The sequence below is a fragment of the Pomacea canaliculata genome, linkage group LG2 (assembly GCF_003073045.1).
Source record: "Pomacea canaliculata isolate SZHN2017 linkage group LG2, ASM307304v1, whole genome shotgun sequence".
Lineage (NCBI taxonomy): Eukaryota > Metazoa > Mollusca > Gastropoda > Architaenioglossa > Ampullariidae > Pomacea > Pomacea canaliculata.
The window spans coordinates 1289758-1308235 of record NC_037591.1 but is presented as its reverse complement, the minus strand read 5'-3'; the positions used below and the strand labels follow the sequence as shown (position 1 = coordinate 1308235).

Here is an 18478-nt window from a genome sequence, read left to right as displayed (position 1 = left end):
TACCCTGTTTACTCTGCGTTGTTAATGCCCACTTCATGGTAGAGAAAGATACACAAATGCTTAGCCATCCCGTCCCCTGGGGGCAAGTCTTTGTCTGCGCCTTGCTGCCACCTGCTTTTGTTAGCCCTTGAGAAATAATTACTGTGCTTTCGCTGCACATTTACTGTATTTCTTGAGAACAGGATCTGGTGCCTTAGTCTACAGGTGGTAACTATTGTGCAGGGCATACAGTGTGTGTAGTATTTCTAGTCTGTGATGTAACGTCTGTTGGCCTGTTGACGAGAATGCCCGACTGTGGAGTAGTATCACTGGTGATAGTCTGGCCCCACTTGTGGCAGGAAAACTCCTACCGCGTTACCCACGGGGTAAGTAGGGGTCTGATTTATCGTGGAGGTAAAGTCGGTGTCAGCAGTCAGCCCTGTAAACAGATGCCACACGTAAAGAAAAGAACAGCGTGTCCGAGACGAGATCAGAACCCAGTACAGCCAACCTTCACTGTGTTGGCAACTAGCGCTAACCGTTGCGCCACCGGACCGCCCCAAAATCGGCGGAAGAGAGAGAAGGGGGGGGGGGGAGCTGGACGTCACCTTCCATATACCGTCTTAGACACGGTGAACCACACATGTTCATGTGTCCATGGGCTGTGAGAATGTTGTGTAAAACAGGACACAGACTTCACAGCTGATAGGAATGCTGATAACACGTGACCCCCATAGCAGACAGGTGTGGGAACACATAGCGTGCACGTGCTTGCAGATACACGCGCCGTGACGTCTCAAAATGGCGTCATGTCATAGTGTCGTCTCAGAATGGCGTCATCGTAATGTTGAAAATCCCATCAACGTGTCTTCTGATAGCGTGATGACGTCACACATGTCACGCTGACGTATCTAAAGATGACGCTGTGGTGGCGTCACGCAGAACACGATTATCATGCTGGGAGCACGTGGACATTCCAGTTGTCGGCCCGCAGACCTCGCGTTTGCCCCGCGCGACACCTCTTCGTGGGTACTAGGAGTGACGGTGTAACGAGTAGTTAGGTACCCGGGTACGAGGAGTGATGGTGTAACGAGTACGTCAGACACCAGGGTACGAGGCGTGATGGTGTAACGAGTACGTCAGACACCAGGGTACGAGGAGTGACGGTGTATCGAGTACGTCAGACACCAGGGTACGAGGAGTGACGGTGTATCGAGTACGAAGATACCAGAGTATAAGGAGTGACGGTGCATGGCACGTGGATGATTATAAAGGGCGCCATCGTGGCCGTGAGAGTATGTTGTTGACAACAACAATAGCCGGCAGGCTGGGAACGTTTTAGCAGATACACCAGGTTGTTAACCAGGCCCCGACAAAACATGGCAGGCATGCGAGAAAATTCAAGAAGGCTGTGCAGCTATAAACGTTGTTCCCACGACAACACGTGGCGCTAAGAGTGCTTGCCTCCCCTGCACCCCCACTCCCCTGCCACCCCGGACTTTAAAAGCGTGCCTTGGCCACCACCCGCTCTCACAGTAAGTCTGACAGGCTGACACACACAGACTGACACACACACACAGGCCGACCCACACACACACACAGGCTGACAAACACACACACGGTCATAATAGGCAAGCACAGCCTAGCAGTCTCAAACATTTCTATTCACACAACTTTGGAGTCACATGCCGGCAGTCACACACTAAACATTGAGGATGTCTCAGTCGATGAGAGATGGATTACATCTCAGCCAACCTCAACTACGTACGAGAGGGACACCAAGAGTACAGTAAATACGAAAAGAACAAACGCTTCACTATTTCGCTATACTGACGCCATGCCGACCTATTACTGTAAATAGAAGCCTCATATAAAGTGATGGAGCCATTAATCCAGACAACACCCTGCACTCCTGTTAAAGTAAGTCATCTGCCCTCAAATAATCCCATTACAAGACCCTTAACGCAGCGTTCGACAGGTTACCTCGGGGTAACTGCACTGTTTACGAGGTCAGCCACGTTTGACCTTAGTGACATCCGCTGTTCAGTGGGATGATGGCCATGATGATGGCAGTGCTGACATTCGATGTACGGCGGGTTGGATGACGTCTGTTGTAGAGGACGAAGCTGTCTGGCGACTACAAGCGGTGTAGCAAGGACCGGGTGGCACTGTGCACCTGACTCTTGCTCCTCTGCTGCAGTCACTGGGCCGCCACGTGTCCAGTTCACCCGGGTACTTGTCATGTACGACAGCATCCTGTCTATGGCACCGCTCACTTGCCGACTGCACCTCGGGTACTGCTGACACAGTACATACGCAAGATATTGGGCTGGTATCATGGATGGCGTCGGCCGTTGTCACGAGCTGATGCTTGTAGGCGTGTCCTCGTAGTTCCCCACCTCCCCTTCTTCATAAACATGTGAAAACTCGGGTTGTTGACGACCTCAGTCAGACAGACTGTAGACTCCCAGTATATTCAAGCGTTCCATTCTCAACACGGAGGTTGGCCTGCAGAGTTCAAGGAAGTAAACGATTCTTTGTAATCATTGTTGGGTGATGGGAGGCAGGGTTCACTGTGACGCACAGACTTTAGACAGAGTATTGGGGTGTCAGGCCCAGGCTGCAAAGCGTTGGTCCTCTTCCATTTTCTTGACTGCACTTGACTGAAGTTTATAAGAGTCGGATTTTAACGACAGGCGCGCGTGCCTCTGTGTATGTGTCTGTGGGTGTGTGACTGAGAAGAGAATGCTACATCTGGTGCAGGCTTCACGTGCTTTGAGCATGTGGGCGGGAATGTGTGGCGGTATAACGGGGAAGGGCGGGTGGGATGGATAAACAAAAAGGTACAGCAAGAGTGCAGCCCATGGTTGAGGTGAAGATAGGCTTGGCCAAATCAGGAAAAAAGTAGGCGTGGACATGCTGAAGCCACCATCCACTTGTCTGAAAATAAATCTCTGAAAAATACCAAGAATCTAGAAAGCTGTATAGTTTTTGGCTTGCAAAACTGGTGCTGCCTTTTTAGATATACTGTTGTTTTCTATAAAGCACTAGTTTATCTTATGATTAGGTAAAATGTTTTAACCTTTTCACTGGCATTCTGTTTGTTGCAACTGAGGCAACCTCATACTTGAAAACAAGGCCAAAATGATTCATTTTCACAATTATGTAAGCTCCTATTTTAAAGAAGCCATTGAGTAAAAAAATGTTTTTAAGCAACTGGATTTAGTTCATTTGAAAGTCACTAAATTCCCAAAGTCTAAACAAAGACTCTCATCTGTTCGTGATATATTAATTAGAAATGTGTACATCATCATGTGACTTGACAGATTCTTCCTCCATCCATGGAAGAATGAAAATGTTAGTATTTGAAAGCTTGTGTTTGGTGGATTATGTCTTTGCAGCAGTTGATCTGCAAAAAACAGGGTAAATAACTTTATCAAAGTAGAAATAAAAATCTGTATAATGCCAGTGAGTCAGTCGTTCCTTGACTGCCATCTGTGGTTTAGGAGAGCACATGGATAGATGCAGCAGTGACAAGGCCCGCCGTTCGCGCCTTTTTTTAATGGTTAGTGAGCAGGTCCTGCAGATGACAGGACAACCAGTCCAGTCTTTGATGTTTTTCTGTCAGTTCTTCCTCTGACCACCACCGTGTTGACTGCCCTCCAAAGTACCTTAAAGGAGAGTCTTCGACAAAGTATTGAGCTAGATCACGCAGCCAAACTAAATCAGCTGACGTCTCTTGTAGAGGTTCCTGGTGTCCTAAAGAGTGGCAGGTGTATTTTGTACAAAGTCATTTCTTTTATGTTCTCTATACCCAATCCAGAACAGCTTCCTCAGCCACAAATCATAGTGTAAAATAAATTAACCAGAGATCGTGAGTCCATGATGTTAGTAAAACAAAAGTGTGGAGTTTTGGACCATACTAGGGGAAGCATTGTAGCTTTGGATAGCTTTTAGACTGTTTAGATTAAAATAAAATGTAAGTAGTAATTTGTAAGAGAGTATAACACAGACATGACAACTAATGAGGTAACAGACATGTAGACACATGCTGTCTGTGATGGGACAAGATGTTCTGTCATGCTGTGTGCAATGGGACTTGCAGTTTCTGTCATTCTTTGCGTGGCTAGACTGCTGTCATTTAGTGATTGACAAGACTACATTTATTCCCTGTTAGAGAAAACTTTCTGTCATTCTGTGTGTGATAAGAGTAACTCTACTCCTCTCACATTGTGTACACAGACCGATGTTCTTTGTGGGCCAGCTGCAGTCTCTCCAGGAGATGCCGACGCTCCACTCGCCATGGAGGGCTACCTCTTCAAGCGCACCAGCAATGCTTTCCGCCAGTGGGTCAGGTCTGTGCTGCTGAGGCCTCATTTGAGTGTGCATGGAAGTGTTCAGATGCTGATAACCACATGTATATTAGTGTGCACATGCACACACACACACACAAACATGCACAAACAAACACACATGTGCATATGTCTGCACCCTCTCAATTCACAGATGTGTAGTCACTCTTTTTTTTTGGCAGATGCATGCATCCAATCATTTTGCAAGAACTATAGTTTAAAAATACACCAGGTTGTATTTTTTATGTTCTTGACCTACTCTCTTGCCAGCAATGTTTTATTTTCTGCTCCTAACATTATTAGCAGCAATTCCCAGCATGCTGTGCCATTTGATCCAGCTAATGAAGTTTTCATCATATTTCCTTTGACCAGGGAACTAGTTTGTTTTTATTTTTTAAGTTATTTACAATTGGTATAAGAAACCCCACAAAAACAAATAACTGATCTTGGCAGTGTAGCTGAGAATTTTCCAGCAAGTGCAGGTAAACTCAGAGCACAAACCAAAACAGATGTTGACCTGGTCAGCTGATTAACACGTACCAAAGAAAAAGCTGAAAGTAGCATGACAAATGGCATCTAAGTTTGCACAACACTAGATTAGCACGAACCCAGGTGTACCGAAGTCAGAGAAATGAAATTCTAATGAATGCAATCTTACAAAAAGCTACTTTGAATCAGAGCATTTGCAGCCTTGACTTTGTTTACGCTTGCCACTGGTAACACTTTATACAGCTTGTCATTTCTGCTGCAGTTATTGTGATGATCTTGCAAATTTAGACATTTAGTTATTCAAAACAATCAGCTGGTTTACTGTAATAAAGAAATATTTGTGCTTTAAGTGTGGGGGTTACCATAATAAGGATTAAAGTTCAAGTGCTGGAAGAATCAGATGGTGCATTGTAATAAAATTGTTGTTACAGGCGGTGGTTCATTATTCAAAATAGTCAGCTGGTATACCGGAAGCGTTCCAAAGATTGTTTGACAGTCATGGAAGAGGACTTGCGTCTGTGCACCATCAGGCCTGGGGCAGAAGCTGATCGTCGTTTTTGCTTTGAGGTGCTCTCTCCTGCCAGGTAAAGATGCGTTTCTCGTAGTATGTAGTTATTGTGACATAAAGATCCATGTTTCCACAAATGCGTTCACAGAATTTAGCCTAAAATATGTTGACTGTATTATGATGTTAGGACTTTAAAACCACAATAATATTAATGCACATTTTTGTTGCACATTAGCAGTAAATGCTTAGGGCCATGTTCAAAATCCATTGCGTTTGGATGCATGAAGATGGAGGGCATGAGAGAGAGGAGTGGAGAGGGTGAAGTGAGCATGTGAGGAGGCCGCTGGTTTGAATGTCTTACCTGTCACACCTGTGCTGTGATTAGGAGTCACATGCTGCAGGCCGATTCTGAACAAGAATGTCAAGCATGGATCACTGCCCTCACAGACTGCATCAGCAAGGCATACCGAGATACAATGCACGACCACGAACCCTTGGTTAGCCATCTTCTGCTTTCTGTCACAAGATGTCTTGTTCTACAAAACTGATCTTTATTTTATTTGTTTGTGTTGACTTTGGAAAGATCATTTTGTTCCGGAAAATATTGGAATTTTTTTGAGGCTGTGTGGCTTCTAGGGGTAGAGATTTCAGTTTTGTTTTTTTTTTTAGATTCTGTTAGTTGATCTGCTGCTATGAGCTTGCATAGAAATGCAGAATTACATTTCAAATGAGGCCATACTCCCTGGTGATGGAACATTGAATTGCCAAGCAAAAATTAAATGTTGTAGTGTTGTGAATAATGGGGATTTAGCTAATTTATCTCATGGGGATTTAGCTAATTTATCTCATGGGGATTTAGCTAATTTATCTCATGGGGATTTAGCTAATTTATCTCGCTGTGCTCTACAGGAGGAAGTTAAAACTCAAGATGCAAGCTCACCAGATTCCTCAATATCTTCTGAGGCATCTGCTGTCACTCCAAAATCAGAAGCCAAGAACAAAGCTCGACTGTAAGGGAGCAGTGCTATCTGACACTTTTTTCAAGGACTATCTAGGACATTGAAATACAGCAAAAATAAACTAAACATTTTTTTATGTACTAGAAATAACAACTAATAAAAGCAAATCCAAAGTACAGTAGAGCTTATCTTAAAATCTCAACTATATTGATGAGAGGTGAGAAATCATGCAAGAAGTAGTCAGACTTTCTCCTTGTTTCTGACCTCAGTTTACCAGAGTGATCTAAGTCATGGCATGAAGACAGTAAAATCTCTTCTTTGTGGTGAACCTCTCAGTAGGAATAATTTTTTTTTTAAATGGCAGTCTAAGAAAAGCTTGACTTAAGATTTTGTCTCTCTTCTTCAATAATCATAAAGTCACAAGATTTAAAGTACATTTTCAGAACAAAACCATGATGCCATTTTGTTGTCAACATGAGTATGTACCAAAAGCAATATTGAAATTAGCATTCAAGTTATTCTGTTGCTGATGCTGAAAATTGCTTCCTGTTGAAAAGACTGCAGCCTGACCATATTGCAGACGCATGGAGCAGTTACTGTCTGTCCCCGGCAACAACATCTGCTGCGATTGTGGAGCTGCTGACCCACGGTGGGCAAGCATCAACCTGGGCATCACACTGTGTATAGAGTGCTCAGGAACACACAGAAGCTTTGGTGTGCATAAGTCAAAGGTCAGGCTGTGAAGGATGTCGGTAGTTAGTGTTTCTTTGATGGGGATTTCTACCTTTCTTCCACACTTCACTAGATGACATAATTGTAAGAGTTTATTACTCTCAAAATGATCAACCGTTGTTAGCAACAAACTACTTGTAACTGCTAAACAAAGAATGTAGCTGGCAAATTTTTGGTAGCAGTAAACTCCTGTGGTCTACTCATCTGACAAATATCAAGTCAAGGAAATTTAATTAAAAGTTTTATTTCTTTTTCTGAAAGGGTGAAAGATACATAAGAAGTCACTTGTGAGGGGGGGGGGGAAATTGTAGAATGCAAGAGGAACAAAAACACTGTTGGTACACCAACTAACAAAAAAGGAAGTAGTTTGCAAATGAGAAAATGAAACGTGGCAAACTGTAGCAGGGAGATGCTTATTATGTCGTAGGTTCGCTCCATTACTCTTGATACCTGGGACCCAGAACTTGTCAAAGTCATGCTAGAACTAGGCAATGAAGTTGTTAATCGCTGCTACGAGGCCAACGTGGATGAGAGCATTGCCCCACGTGCAACTCCTTCATGCAGCAGGTACATTTATGTTTGTCATCATGTGATGTAAGGACATGTTCAATGCTATTTGTGTGTGTGTGTGTGGGATCATTTAACGTTTTCTCCATTTGTAATGAACAGTTAGTAGATGAGAAGTAAGTACTACAAGAGGATGGTAAGCTTATCTACTAAACATTTTTGTGTTCTTCGTGCCATGTATAGTCTCCCTAGTCTGGCAGGTCACTAGTCAGTTTGACCATTTACCAGTTTGATCTTGCATGATTCGATTCAACCATGACCCTTAGTTAATTTGTCCACAGCCCAGAGTCAATTTAGTAAGTGGTCTCAGTCAATTCAACCACAGGCCTGACTCAATTCGACCACATTCAGTCAGTTCAACGGTGTACAGAAGTTACTATAATAATAATGATTTATATAGTGCCTTTCCAAAGATTTGCTCAGAGAGCTTTACATAAATCATACACAGACTAAATCATCAACAACCATGCACCTTATTGGCGTGTAACAGACATGATCACTTTCTACAACATTCACTCACACACAAAGTAAACTACAGACACACTTTATGTACACATTTACTGCTCATTATATGTAAACATAATGAAACTACATTTTCTTTCGACACAAATTAGTCACTAAGATCCATTGTTACAAAATGAAAAGTGGATGCTGTTTGAAGTAATATGGTGCATGGATATCTATGAGCAAGAACAATAAATACATCTCTTGCTAAGTTAATCTTAAGCAAGTGGCAGAGCAATTGGCATGGCACAGCTGTATGGCTCAAAGCATACCTGTCTATATGCTTTGAATGATTTGTAGATCTACGCAGTGTATCTGTTAGTCAGAGTAGTCAGTATGGAGTTTGTGGAGACTTGCTTAGAGGGATTAGAAGTTGTTTTACTGTGATGTGTAAAGATATGGCTACTTTAGACCGAATGTGTGGCGTAAGCCTTTTAAAAAAAACATTCCTAGACATATTGTGCTACATACTAATGGATGCTAACTTAAATTTATTGTTTTACCAAAAACATTATTTCTACAGTGCGTCACATACAGGTCAGCTGAGGACAATGAAAGAGAATACAGCTTATTTTGTGGCCCTATTATTGTGTAGATGATGTGATTGAATCAACTGTTGGCTTTGGTCATGGTCAAATCGACTCTGAGTCATGGTTGAATCAGCTTGTGCCATTGCAATTTGCAAATGGTCAAACTGACCGGCCTCAGACTGGCATGCAGTCTACACTGACCTGAGTAAAGAAGTTTAAAAAGTTGAAGATTGTCTGTACCATCCTATATCTGATCGGGTTTGCAGGGCACAGAGGGAGGCTTGGATCACAGCAAAGTATGTTAAACGAGCATTTGTTAGCAAGCTAGATCAGGTAACAATGCCCTCTGGAAACAAGATACGTGGCTGGAGTGTCCGCAAGAAAATCCGTCGTTCTCCTGGACGCTTAATGACCAAGGAGAACTCCAGGGAAGAGTGGTCACAGTCTGAGCCAGAGGACCTGGCCAGTGGGCTTCTGGAAGGTGCCGGTACTATCCTCCGCTTTGCTTCTTTTCTTTGGTTTTGGGGATTTGGGGCTTTATTTGCTTCTTGTTGTGTCTTTGTTTAAATGTTACAAGAATTATAAAACAATGTAATTGCTGGAGCATTTTCTTTTGATTGCCTTGTTATGGAGATTTTTTTTTTTTGTGTTAAAAGTTTGAAATTTTAATTTGTTGATAGAATGTGTTGCTTGGGCATTTGTTTGCTGTCTTTTACAAAAATGAAATGCTACCTAGAGCTACCTATTTGGTTTGCATCTTTCATTATGGTCATGTTTCTGCTTTGTTTCAAGGCTTTTGTGTAAAATTTATATGGAGCTTCAGTTGTATTGGTTATGAAGTCATGTCTGGACCTCATCCTTTCAGGATGCTGTTTCTTTGTTTCAACACTTTTACTGAAGATTGTGTTCCAAACATTCAATTACAAGGGCAAGATAGACACCTCTTCATGGCAGTTAATTCAGTCCTGGAGAACGGTAATGCCAGTAGCCCCCAAGAATCAGCCGCTGCATAGCAGCTGGACACAAAGTTACTTTGAAAACCTTTCCCACAAAACAGTTGTCCATTCTAGGGAAGAAAGTGCTGCATTTAGGTGGAATAAATTGAAATATATTTCTTTTGGGAGGATTCAGTTAATATATTTATGGGAGGATTGAGTTCATCTCAAATGATCAAGGTAAAGAATGGGAGATGAAACTGAGTGGAGGAAAACATTTCACTGGCCATGAAGAGCATCAAGGAGGACTTTTGCAGCAGATCTTTGATTACCATTTAGCACACATTAGGCCATGAACATACATAATACATAGGAATCCACTATGGAGAAACACATATGAGATCCCTCATATTTACTTTAGGCCACAAACGTATATATGAGGTACATCATATCCACTGTAGGACATGAACATGTGACCTGCTACCACAAAATGAGTCTTTAGTAGGAAATCTGAGATTTTGAAAATTGTATGTTTTTAAAATGTACAAGTTTTGCCCATTCTTTAGATACTAAAGTTGTTCTCCTAAAATTGAGTTATAGAGGTTTGAAGTGTTCAAATCTGATGGTACAAAGTTTACCTACCTTTCTGGGCCTCTACTACGAAACAGCTGTGTGCAACTCATTTCATGGTGGTGGGTCACACATTTATACATGATACATCAGTGGTGCCCAACTTTTTCTCTCTCAAGGGCCACACTGGACATGATATAAAATCTTCCAGGCCAGAACACGGTGGTTTTGCCAGAATCATGACGTTAAAAATGAAATTATGTTGTGTCTGGTTAAAATGAGCGGGCCATAGGTTGGGTGTCCCTGTGATGCATCATTTCCACTTTAGGCCATGAATGATACATCTTATGCACTTCAGGCAAGTGTGTTAACTGCTTGCATTATCACTCAAGATAATCATGTTGGCAAGAAGTTTTGATGGTTGGTTGTAATTTTAACCCTGTTGGTGTTTACTCAGACCTGGAATTTTATGTAAAAATGACTTATCCTAAGTGGTACTCAAGCTTAATGTTGCATCTGGGGTCAAATCATGTCACCCTAAATGAGTTTAACCATCTTTACATAAAAGTCTAAATCTGTGTAACACTCGGTATTAACATCTAGGAAGTTCACAGTCTTGTGCGTTTTTAACTAATCATGAAAGCATTAATATTTATATTAATAGTGTCAATTGCCATTTTTGCATAACTTTGTGATATCCTCAATAGCTTTTCTTTTTTAATAGCTTTTCTTCTTTCTTTAATGCAATACTGTTGCAATGATTATGTTGACAATACTGATGAAGACTATGTTGTGGATGCATTATTCTGCTGTAGACAAGTTCTGTTATGAATCTGTTGGACTTCCCTCTGTTATAAATCTGTTAGAATTACCTCTTTGCTGCCTCGTACAAAGCTAAGCATGATCCAGTAGTGGTGCCAGTAGCTTGTAATCCTAAGCTACCCAGACTGGGGCATGCTGCTGATTTCATCCCAGCTCATCCCAAACAGTACTTTTCTGCCAGTTTATAACATTTTCTCTTAAACATTCTTGATCCCAGATAATCTCTCCATCTTAAGATTATTTCTGAAACTGCTACACTTCACAAATGACACAACTGTAGCTGGTGCATTGAAATCTTGTAGGGCACTGTTTTTTCTAGAGTCCTCTGATGCTGACGCTGCAGGCAGCTGTTTACTTATAGTTGAATTTTTGTGTGTGAAGAGGCTAGACCATTCCTTGCACTCCAGTGTGGCTTGCTAGGAGTTAAACTAGGTCTACAACTTATCTGCAACGAAACCTTTTCTCACAGCCTGTAGAGCAGTTGTAAGCGTGGGAATTGGTCAGGGCAAACATTTTACTTTCTTCAGCCAGCAGCCTGATCAACATACTGAGGCACTCTGCACAAATACATTATGTATTACTATTTACATTACATGATTAACAGGGAAATAAATTTGACCTTTAAATTCTTCAATTTTAAAAAGATTTTAACAAGCTAACCACCATCTGTTGACAGAAAAGTTGTTTGCCAGACATTCCATTTTGCTCCTCTCCTCCCTCCCTTCGCTTAAATTGTGTTGGTTTGTTTCCCCTTGTAGCTCCAGTTATTGCATTAGTTCACCTTGCTGCTTGTCTCCCCTTGCACCTTGAGCTCATTGCCTGTGGTGGTTTGCTCCCTTTGCAGCAGTTTTGTCAGTCTCTAACACAACCGCCCGTGACAGTGACAGCGGTCTGGGAGGAAGCTCTTCTGATGTCCTCGTGTTTGGAGCTGAGGCATCTAACGTCACTTCTCTCAGCAAACGTAAGGAGACCAGATCAGCTGTGACAGGATTGAAATGATCATCAGTACCTGCAGATCATTTAGTTCTTTGGCCAAATAATTCTACTGTAATGATCAGTATCAACTGATCACATAGTAATATGGTCTAATCTACTGTAAGGATTAATATCAGCAGAGCACTTAGTTATCAACAGCTAGCTAAATGGTCTAGAAAACTGTAAGCTACATATATCAGAAATGTGGCTATAATTTGTTTGTTGAAACAGCTGTTTTATCATTATTGAAACTTGAAAGGTAAAAATATCACAGTAGAACTGACATAACAATAATTGATAGACCACAGGGGAACCAGCACTGATACATGTCTTTCAATTAAAGACATTCAGATTGAATGGTGGTTTTCAAATCAGCTTAGAGTGATGATGTTAATAGGGAGATGTCTGGAGATCTAGTGCAGAATTAGTTACTGAAGCACTTGTATGTAACTTGTGAATGTCACATGAGGACAGAATTAGTTACTGAAGCACTTGTATGTAACTAGTGAATGTCACATGAGGACAGAATTAGTTACTGAAGCACTTGTATGTAACTAGTGAATGTCACATGAGGACAGAATTAGTTATTGTAGCACTTGTATGTAACTTGTGAATGTCACATGAGGACAGAATTAGTTACTGAAGCACTTGTATGTAACTAGTGAATGTCACATGAGGACAGAATTAGTTACTGAAGCACTTGTATGTAACTAGTGAATGTCACATGAGGACAGAATTAGTTACTGAAGCACTTGTATGTAACTAGTGAATGTCACATGAGGACAGAATTAGTTATTGTAGCACTTGTATGTAACTTGTGAATGTCACATGAGGACAGAATTAGTTACTGAAGCACCTGTACGTAACTAGTGAATGTCACATGAGGACAGAATTAGTTACTGAAGCACCTGTATGTAACTAGTGAATGTCACATGAGGACAGAATTAGTTACTGAAGCACCTGTACGTAACTAGTGAATGTCACATGAGGACAGAATTAGTTACTGAAGCACCTGTATGTAACTAGTGAATGTCACATGAGGACAGAATTAGTTACTGAAGCACCTGTATGTAACTAGTGAATGTCACATGAAGACAGAATTGGTAATGGACAATTAGCAGTGTCAGATCAGAATCAGCTACTGCCATACTAGCACAGAATATCTTCTGCATAGTCACTGCATATGTAGAACAAAGTTAACCTTTACTGAATTTACACAGAATTCGTCAGTTGGTAATTGGCAGGTCAGTAAACCAATCATTGCCAAGTTGGTGGGGAATTAACTCCTCCCAAGTTAGTAGCATATAATGATTGTGCTCACCATAGTATTGTGAGTGTTCTCACCCTATAGTATCATGCATCTACTCGCTATGATATCGTGAGTGTGCTCAGTATAGTATTGTGAGTACAATTTCTGTTTTTTCTTCTTTGCTGCTACCTGGTTGATCAGCATTGGCAACAGGTCTTGTAGAAACTGAACTGAAAGCTCCAGGTAAAGGATTGTTGATTGTGTATCTCACATTATCTGCACTTATCTCGTTCTTTAAGCCTTTGTCAGTGAGATAAAGTGGGCAAACTTTTGGTATTGTGTAAAGTGTCCTCATTTTAAATTGCTGAAAATGAACATTTGATCAAAAGATTCTGAGAGAGCCATGTATCTCTGTTGTAAGCTGGTGATTGTACGGTGTTTAGTGTAAAACTCTCTCACAGCTTTTGCAGTGAAACTGTTTCTAAGGACCTAATTTTCCAACAATGTGACCTGTTTGATGCTGCCTGTGCTTGGCTACTGTCTATGGCAACATCAGTGTCCAATCTTGGAGCATATGACAATGATTTGACTTCTTCCTGCCATTGTAATTCTTTTGTTTGAGGCCTGCACACTTTGTTGCAAATCTTTTGCTGTAGCATCTTTAACTGACCCCTTTTGTTTTGGCAACATCAACGTTGCATGACTTCCTCTGTTTGTTATGTCCCTTTGTGATTTGCACATAGTAGCTTTTTGCATACCATTGAATGATTCTGTTGCTTTGTTTCGATGACCGACTTTCAGGTGTTTGAACAAGTGACATTTGTAATAAGTTATCTGAATTATTTTTTGAAACTTCATGAAAAAGTAAACAGACTTAATTAAAAGACCTTATGATAAGATTTGTTGTAAACAAATGCTTCATGTAGATTATGCACAGAAGATAAACTCAGCAGTTGCCTTAAGCAGTCTCTGTCTGTCTGTCTGTCTCCTTCTGGCTTAAGTACAAAAATGTTAGCAGAAATGGTTTATATTACGATTCAACTGAAGGATTTATGCCATGCCTAAACTTCTTTTTACACCATTGTGCTGATCAATTCTCTTTTAAAACAGATCTGGACTTAGAGAGTTCTGACGACTCAACAGGCGAAGATGATGTGGAGGAAATGGCAGTCACTTCATGGGAGGATATGAGCAAGCTGGATCCAAATCTCCTCCTGTACAAAGCAGCAGAGGCCCGTAACCTGCCTGTCATGTTAGAGGCTTTGTCCAACGGGGCAGACCCCAACTGGGTCAACCCTGATGACAATGACAAAACACCTATCATGAAGGCTGTGGAGACGGTAAGTTTGTTAGTCCAGACCTCTGACTTCTGTTGATAAATGCATACAAAACCAAGATATGCTTTCTTGTGTGTTGTATAGGTTAATGTCACTATGTGTGTGGTGTAGGTTAATGCCACTTCTTTGGTGTTGTAGAGCAGTGGTTCTCAAAGTGTGGTCCGTGGACCACTAGTGGTCCGCGGGCATAAGTCAGGTGGTCCGCGGCTGACAGTCGTCATATGTCAGCAAAGTGATGTTTAAAGTGATGCATTCCTCGAATCAACATTTTAATTACAAATAACGAGGTAGGTAGTTTTATGTCATCTTATTAATATACTACTTTTACAAAAGGACATTTAGTTTTGAATTAAAATGAAACAAATGCGGCAATTTAATTTGGAATTCATAGTACAGACTGATTTTTAGGCCTTGGTGGTCCGCCATATTTTTTACTAAGGACTTGCTGGTCCGCCAGAGCTTTTACTTAAGTAAAGTGGTCCGCGGTCCGAAAAACTTTGAGAACCACTGTTGTAGAGGTTAATTCCACTTCTTGTTTTGTTAAGAAGGTCTAGGAATTGTTGAAATGGGTTAAATTTAATAACTCACAGGGACCAGATGAGCAGTTTGGGGGAGTGTTTCAACATCTCTTTCAGCTCTTCTTGACTCTGGCCATATTGCAGCCCTCTGGAAACTTTCATATATTGTTCTACTTCCCAAAAATGCTAATCCTAATCAACTGAATGATTTTTGGCCAGTAGCACTTGAAGACTAGAGAAAAATGTCAAAAATCTTGTAATGAAATCAACAGAAAGTAAATTAGACCCACTGCAAATAGGAATTATTCTAATATTATTACTGCAAACACTGGATCTCCACCTGGCTGTTGCCTGTCACCCCTGTTGTATACCTGAACAGCACTGTCAGTATATGCTCTAAGGTAACTAGTGTCAGGCAGAGAGATTTGGCTTCCCTTTGTGATCAGCAAATTGTCATAGCAGAACATGTACCAAGAGGAGAATTTATTTTATTGCGCTCAGGTAAATGGTGCACGAAACCTGTATGCAGATATAACAGGCACTTGAAATCACTTGTTCCCTCAGCAATCCAGCTGCTCAGCCAGAGATGAATTCAGTTGTGTGTGTGATGATGTAGATAAGTTTTAAGAATGGTCTACATGTGAAATTGAATGTTTTTTAAAAGTTTTCCACGATGCGCAACCTTATCTTTTTCTTGTCTTGTTGATTGTTTATTCTTGTATCTGAGCACAAATCTCAAGTATAATTGCCCACTGGGGTTAATAAGTTGGTCATTGTCATTGTCAAACATGACATGTTGTGTGATGACAGAAATCAGACAAGGCATTAAACAAGACATGTCTGTTGTGCAGGGATCTCTGTCGGCTTGTGAGTTTCTTTTACTGAATGGAGCAAAGCTGGATCGCAAAGACAGACAGGGACACACACCATTGCACCATGCAGCTATACTTGGGAACACAGGGTGAGCTTTGTTCATTGCCAAATGCAGCATCAGCTGGTGTGATTTATCCATATTTCATAATAAGAAATCTCTGTATAGGAATTATCTGGGCAAACTGTTTTCCATAAATTATTAATACAAACTTATGTCTTAATACAGTTTTTTTTTTAATATTAAAAAAAGGAACTTATTTTTGTACAGCCAGGTCTGCCAGTTCTTAAAACGAGGGGCAGACCATACATTGAAAGACATCAAAGGGCAGGTGAGAATTATAGTTGTTTTGAGAATATCCTTTCAAGGTGGGTTTTTTACTCACTTATATTTAACTCACTATGTCTGGTTGCATTCCACACCCTCAGACCTATCTGGAACTCCAAGGCTTTGTCTCTACCAACCAAGATCCGCATCTATAATACCAATGTAAAGTCCGTCCTCCTGTATGGATCTGAGACATGGCGGGTGACAAATGCCATCACCAACAAGATACAGACATTCATCAACAAATGTCTGCGCCGCATCCTTAACATCTGATGGCCTGAGAAGATCTCCAATGCAGACCTGTGGGAGAGAGCCAACCAAAAGCCTGCCAGCCAAGACATCAAGAAGCGGAAGTGGGGCTGGATTGGCCACACTCTACGAAAGCCAGCCGACAATATAACGCGACAAGCTCTGGGCTGGAACCCACAGGGGAGGCGCAAGGTTGGGAGACCCAGACAGACGTGGAGGAGATCAGTCCACAGAGAGGCAGAGACAGCTGGCATGACATGGTCCCAACTGAAAAGGGACGCCCAGGACCGGGTCCGATGGCGGCGTGTGGTTGTGGCCCTGTGCTCCACTGGGGGCGTATAGGAAAGAAGATGTCCAGTTGGAAATGTTTAATCAATTTTTCACCCACTTCCCATGCTATAATCATTAAATTATCACTAAATCCTTTTCAGGATTCTACAAATTAGTAAAATATATATATATATTTTTTTAATTTTTAAAATTTTGTGTGAGAACTTCTAGACCAAAGTAGGGGAGATAACTATAGTTTACGAGTTTTAGAGCAGCACTGACCTAAGCTGACACGACAAAGAATCAAATGAAAGAAGAGGAAAAATAACAAAAAAAAAAAAAACCCCAATAAGAACAATGTGTTTTCTTCCAGTTACTCTTTAGATTTAATATTTATAATTTATATATAGTTTATATTGAATTAAAGAGGGGAATACACAATGTAAAACAAAAGTTGATAACAAAATTCAAAAGGACTGAAAGTTTAAAATAAAATATTTATTTCAAATGTACTAAAATAGGGTACAAATAATTTGCTTTCTTCGATCTTGGGATTTTCTTTAATGCATATAATTTAAAATATAAAACTGTGAGGGGTACTCTTAGAAACATTGAAATAAAACATTACTATGTTATAAAACATTTCCACGAGTGCCCTTTACACTTAAATATTTTAAGTTAAATGTATTAAAGAAATCAAGACCCCAAACCAATCATTGCCGACTACATTTTCTTAAACTTTTTCATGGTGTTCCTGCATTGAGTGCCCCAATATAAATCATTGCTGGGCTACTCCATTATAGCTTTTTTTTAAGCCATAAAATGCATTTCTTTTTGAGGGCAGATGGCTCCTAAAGTATAACACCATGACCTGAGCTTTACAAAAAATGTATTACATGCAAGTAGTTAAGTGCAATACCCTTAATGAGAGATCATTTCATTGTGTATGTTGTTTCACAGGATCCATTGATGATTGCTGTGGATACAGCAAATGCAGACATAGTGACATTGTAAGTATAGTATGCTACAGCTTTCATTTCTTCCTTCAAAAGTCTGATAATCTGTACAAATATAATGAAGTAGGTCAGGATTACTTATGCATATACTTATATTGACCATTGCTCTGTTTGTACCTGCATCATCAAACTACTGCTATGTCAGAGAAAGAATGGGTCTTTTTTTCCAACCAACTGTTCTCTGGAGTATCATCTGTCAGAAGATCTCATTTCTCCCAAGTTTCCACAGATTCTTTAATTAGCTTAGTTGGTGAAAGCTTCTGTGTAAATTTGATAACTTTCGTGTTTCCTCTCAGAAAAATTATGAGACTGCTTACTAAAAAATGTAAGACCTTAATTCTTCTTGACACAGCTTTTTTGCGCTTGCAACTTTGCTGCTCAGCACTACACTGCATTATTTTGCTATGAGTTTTCCATTTGGGAGCCGAATAGAACGATGCTGCATTTTGTTGGAATATCAAGCATGTTCTTTTGTGTAGGCTACGACTGGCCAAGCTGAATGATGAGATGAAAGAATCTGATGGCTTCTGCCCAACAGGTATGCTTTATTGACCTGTGTAACCATGTACAAAATTTACTCACTTTTCTGCCTATGTGAATGTGGGTCTTTGATTTTGGTTGGAGGGAGGGGGAGGAATTGAGCAGGTAAGAGTGGAAATGCTGTTGAATGAGTCTTTTGGAGTTTACTGTTTAATCAGCATTGTGTACAGTGATTTGCT

General features: G+C 40.7%; 1 protein-coding gene across 6 annotated transcripts in view; it reads left to right on the top strand.

Moving 5' to 3' along the window:
- Positions 1-18478, top strand: part of LOC112557439 (arf-GAP with coiled-coil, ANK repeat and PH domain-containing protein 2-like) — a 47008-nt gene that overhangs the window by 22508 nt on the left and 6022 nt on the right. For 2 of the 6 annotated variants that reach the window (XM_025227298.1, XM_025227296.1), the window contains 14 exons: positions 4222-4334; positions 5252-5404; positions 5714-5825; positions 6238-6338; positions 6868-7018; positions 7447-7586; positions 8887-9107; positions 11792-11908; positions 13373-13414; positions 14282-14511; positions 15878-15987; positions 16168-16228; positions 17704-17753; positions 18239-18297. In XM_025227298.1, the coding sequence (XP_025083083.1) occupies positions 4222-4334; positions 5252-5404; positions 5714-5825; positions 6238-6338; positions 6868-7018; positions 7447-7586; positions 8887-9107; positions 11792-11908; positions 13373-13414; positions 14282-14511; positions 15878-15987; positions 16168-16228; positions 17704-17753; positions 18239-18297 (1660 nt within the window). The remainder of the gene's footprint in view (positions 1-4221; positions 4335-5251; positions 5405-5713; positions 5826-6237; positions 6339-6867; positions 7019-7446; positions 7587-8886; positions 9108-11791; positions 11909-13372; positions 13415-14281; positions 14512-15877; positions 15988-16167; positions 16229-17703; positions 17754-18238; positions 18298-18478) is intronic. The other 4 variants (XM_025227297.1, XM_025227300.1, XM_025227299.1 and 1 more) reach the window with 4 other exon arrangements.